Source organism: Nicotiana tabacum, chromosome 10 (genome assembly GCF_000715075.1).
Source record: "Nicotiana tabacum cultivar K326 chromosome 10, ASM71507v2, whole genome shotgun sequence".
Taxonomy (NCBI): Eukaryota; Viridiplantae; Streptophyta; class Magnoliopsida; order Solanales; family Solanaceae; genus Nicotiana; species Nicotiana tabacum.
This window is the reverse complement of record NC_134089.1, coordinates 33,787,656-33,792,698: the sequence shown is the minus strand read 5'-3', so window position 1 is coordinate 33,792,698 and position 5,043 is coordinate 33,787,656. Positions and strand designations below refer to the sequence as shown.

The 5,043-nt window shown below is 34.2% G+C and overlaps 1 protein-coding gene across 1 annotated transcript; it reads left to right on the top strand.

The window, feature by feature from the left end:
* The first annotated feature begins 520 nt into the window (after nucleotides 1-520).
* LOC107765745 (protein NRT1/ PTR FAMILY 8.1-like) lies at nucleotides 521-4,070 on the top strand. The gene is made up of 4 exons (XM_016584429.2): nucleotides 521-849; nucleotides 938-1,155; nucleotides 1,856-2,409; nucleotides 3,094-4,070. Exons 1-4 carry the CDS (start codon nucleotides 744-746, stop codon nucleotides 3,923-3,925), a joined length of 1,710 nt encoding a protein of 569 aa, XP_016439915.1. The 5' UTR covers nucleotides 521-743; the 3' UTR covers nucleotides 3,926-4,070.
* The last annotated feature ends 973 nt before the right edge of the window (nucleotides 4,071-5,043 follow it).

Genomic DNA, 5,043 nt, shown 5'->3' with positions numbered 1-5,043 from the left:
ACTAACACTTGATAAGAAAGTGATCATACAACTCATTATTTAAAGTTAATAAATATAGAGCACTTCATATTTAACTAAATATTACATCCCATAAGAGAATCACAAATATTTTTGACATTTTTTGAAGAAAAATCTATAAAAATGCTTAAAAGTATATTTAAAATTATATATTTATATGTCGGTTTGGTTCAGATATTTTTACTCAATACCAAACCAAATCAAATCAAATCTAGTCGGTTTTTTTAATTTAGTTGGTTTGATTTTTTGATTTGGTGCGATTTTTCTGTTCGGGTTGTAAATCCTAGCGGGAGTGTAGGATAACGGAGGTCCAGTGAATGTGTGCATGGCTGAAAAATGGAAACCATGCACGCAGCCATTCTGTATCATCTTATCATTTCCAACTTCCCCAATTAATTACTTATCGTATAAATAAGCTGGTCCGTTTCCTTCTTTTCTTGAATCTTGAACTTCCCAGCTACCTATATATATATATATATATATATACACCTCTGTCCAACCGCTCTGCAGACTGCAATAAGACAACCAACATCCCGAGGTACACACATTATATATAAGACTGCTGGATAGTGTGTCCGCTGAAACTTGAATTTTGTTTCGCGTTGTGGATCCTAAAAGAACTCTGTCATACACGCAATACTAATATAAATTAAAGAGCAGCATAAATTCCTTAAAGGCGGTGAATAAGTTCAATTGAAGCATCTATATTGTGATATCAAGAATATATGGCGGAAGATGATAAGTATGTCAAAGATGGAACAGTGGATTACAGAAACAATCCAGCAATCAAGAAGGAAACTGGAACTTGGAGAGCTTGCCCCTACATCCTTGGTACTAATTTCTCATATACTTCGAGTTGTTTCTTTTTTATAAAGAAAATTCACCTTTTACTGAAGTACAATATTTTTTTTTGTAACAGGAAATGAATGCTGTGAGAGGTTGGCTTATTATGGAATTAATACGAATCTAGTGAACTATCTCAAGTTTCAGATGAACGAGAGTAGTGTTGTGGCAGTTAATAATGTCACAAATTGGTCAGGGACGTGCTATGTCACACCTTTGCTTGGTGCATTTCTAGCTGATGCCTATTTGGGAAGATATTGGACAATTGCCGCCTTCTCAATCATATATGTCTTTGTAAGCCTCTTTTTGTTTATTTTGCATACTGAGAACATAAAATATTTTTATAATATTTAGTCATTTAAAAGATAACTGCAAATAATTGTTCATAAATTAAAATATAGTATCAATAAATTGGAAAATAAGGCAGGTAGTCTGCTACAACGTATTAAAATATATTGGTAGTATAAAAGTCCTTACGTTGTCACCGGGGGCCGCTCAAGCTCTTCGACATCAAGTTCATCTAAATTCAGTATTTTCGATAGAGAATAAAATCTTTTGTGTAAAGAACCACACAAGAAATAACAAATATTATATCTGAATCCATAATTTGAAAAGTAAAATACATTCAATGCTAAAATTTTTAAAAATTAACTCATAAAGTTAAAATTTTAGATCCACATCCTATTAGCACTAGAAGAGGTAAATGAATAGGTTGGATTAAACTTGGGTAAGTCAAAACAAGTCAAATCAATAAATGAGTCATGCTCTAACTCACCCAAAGTTTTCTTGGGTCAAAATAAATTAAGTCAAGATGTGTCAAATAAAGAGTCGGAAACCAACCAGCCCAACAAGATTCAACCTCCCGCCGGTTTCATTTTGCTTTTTGGAAGAAAAAGTAGTGAAAGCCTAATGTATTTTTCTAAATTTAGCTTTAGTGTGTCTAAATATTTTCCAATGGAACATCCAAATAAATCCAGAGTTTTAATTTATGCAGGGAATGACGGTATTGACATTATCAGCATCAGTGCATGGACTAAAGCCACCTTGTGATGACAACAACACTTGTCACCCTAAAGGGATTCAGATTGGAATTTTTTACCTAGGACTTTATCTGATAGCCCTAGGTACAGGTGGAATTAAGCCATGTGTTTCATCATTTGGGGCAGATCAATTTGATGATTCTGATGAAACTGAAAAGAAGAAAAAGAGTTCTTTCTTTAATTGGTTCTATTTTTCAATTAACATCGGTGCACTTGTTGCTTCTACTGTTCTTGTTTGGATACAAACAAATGTTGGTTGGGGCTGGGGTTTTGGTATCCCAGCTGTGGCTATGGCTGTTGCTGTTGTAAGCTTTTTTTCAGGAACAAGACTTTATAGGAATCAAAAACCTGGTGGTAGTCCACTTACTAGGATTTTTCAAGTGATTGTTGCCTCTTTTAGGAAATTTAAAGTGAAGATTCCTAGAGATAGTTCTCTTTTGTATGAAACTGCTGATGAAGAGTCTGCTGTCCAAGGTAGCAGGAAGCTTGATCACACTGAACAATTGAGGTATATCTTAAATCATTTTAACTCATATGCACTCAGGTTTAGGGTTTAGGATACAGGCATCTATTATATCTAATTTACCCGATAGTCCCCATTTTGGTAAAGTCAAAGTCACTGAATGGGTAAGTCACCAATCCCCGGACTATGTAATGCAATATAAAAACTTGTAAGGTAGTTATCTTTTACGTAATTTGGTAGATAAAAGTTCTTTTTATATTGCCAATATATAGAAGTTAAACTCAACTTACAAAGTTACAATATACTCTTCATTTGTTTGTTCAATATAATTCATTCCTTATTAGAATATACTCTCCATGCATTGTCAGTACAAACGCAGATCTAGCATGATTATTATTATCATCCACTTTGTTCAATGGAGCCATAGAGTTGCAAAAATTGAAGACTTGGGTTCATTGAATGAATGTCTTTTATAAGATACGCCAAAAGTCATACCCTTGTTAACTAAATGAATCTAACTTATATACACTGCAAGCGTAAAAAATTTCTTTTCGTTCAATATAATGTTGACATGTCATAGCAGGTTGTATGTCTTATTTTACAGGTATACTTGTTTCAATTATCAGGTGCTAGCAGTTATCTTTTAGGTGACTTAATAATGTAAAAAAGGTTTTTACGCCCATCGATGTATATCGATTTTTAATGCTTTGATATTCATTTTCTATCCAGTTTCTTTGATAAGGCAGCAGTGGAGACACAATCAGACAAAATCAAAGGCTCAGTTAATCCATGGAGCCTTTGCACTGTGACACAAGTTGAAGAACTAAAATCAATCATAAGGTTGCTGCCTATATGGGCAACTGGTATTATCTTTAGCAGTGTGTATAGTCAAATGGGAACCTTATTTGTTCTCCAAGGCAACACAATGGATCTTCACATGACCAATTCCTTTGAAATTCCTTCAGCTTCTCTTTCCCTTTTCGACACGATTAGTGTCATTTTTTGGGTACCTGTCTATGATCGTGTCATCGTTGCATTGGCAAGAAAATTCACGGGTCACAAGAACGGTTTCACACAGCTTCAGAGGATAGCAATTGGCCTAGTGATTTCGATTTTTGCGATGCTGATTGCTGGAACATTGGAAATGGTAAGACTAAGAACTGTAGGAGAACATAATTACTATGAGATGAAGCATATTCCTATGTCAATTTTCTGGCAAGTTCCTCAGTATTTTGTCATAGGTTGTGCTGAAGTTTTTACCTTCATTGGACAATTGGAGTTTTTCTATGAGCAAGCTCCTGACGCGATGAGAAGTTTATGTTCTGCTCTCTCTCTTATAACGACCGCGCTTGGGAACTATTTGAGTACACTTTTGGTCAATATAGTTACAGATATGAGCACTAGAAATGGTGGTCATGGTTGGATTCCTGATAATTTGAACTATGGTCACCTTCACTATTTCTTCTGGCTTTTGGCTGTGTTAAGTGTGCTCAATTTTGGTTTCTTTCTATTTGTTGCAAAATTTTATACTTATAAGAAGGCAATAGGTCCATCTTCATGATTAATTCCAATTAGTAACAGTGTTATCAGAATGGTTCTCCCTCAACACCCTCATAATTAGTTTTCCTCTGTTTCTGCAAGTTACAATATTGTATTCAACATTCTTGATTTTCTGAAATGAGAATTAAGTCGTTTTCTTGTTTTTCTGAATTTCAGTATGGTAATGCATTATATTTGGTAAAAACGTATTGGCCGGTAACTAAATGCCGATAGAGCCTATGTTTAATGGGTTCAACATGGAACATATATCGATTTCTAGGAATGTTAGAGGTGAACATATCAAATTTAAATTTTGGATCTGCTTCTGTGCTAGACCACTGGTAAGTGTCTTCATCATCTAAAGAAGTTGTAAAAGAAATAGATACTTTTGTTGAAAGGAACTGCAATGATCCTTATTTATTTGTTCAGATGGGGATTGATGTATTCCTCTGATCAGCCCACAGTGACATTAACATAACTAGGAAATTCTACGTATCATTCATCTTTCCACCCAAAGGCAAGTAGCCTAAGGAGGAAAGGTGATGACTAACAATGTAGACTGGATTTTGGATAAGTGGTAAATGTGCTAAAAAAAACGAAGTTAGGGGAAGAAAAGAATGTAAAACAACCAAGACCTAAAACATGAGCTATTATTAGAAAGAGAAAGGAATATTCTGATGAAGTTGTGAATAGTTTAAGAGAGTGGATGCCCATGTTGCTATGGACACCCATTGCCCTTTACTATTTGGTGTTGAGTACTCCTATTTCTTTTACTATTTGATGAAGTGAAAGTTTACTTTTAGGCTTATAAATAGCCTTGTAGTCTGATGGGTAAAGACACAGAAGTGAAAAAAAAGAAAAGAGTTCTCTCATTCCTTATATTGTATATGTTTTTGTTATTTTATTTTGCTACATTACTTTTAGTTTATAACACGTTATCAGCATGAATCTCTAAGCTTGCCCTTCACTTGCATTGGATTCATACTACTATCACTTTACCAACTGAAAATAAAATTCTTCGTTCTTCAGTTGGATCCAAGTTGAGTTATGAAATATATGCCTTCCGAATAGTGCTACAACTTATACTATACTAAGAGAAAAGAAATATTTTTCTTATTTGATTATGACAAAGGCCTATGT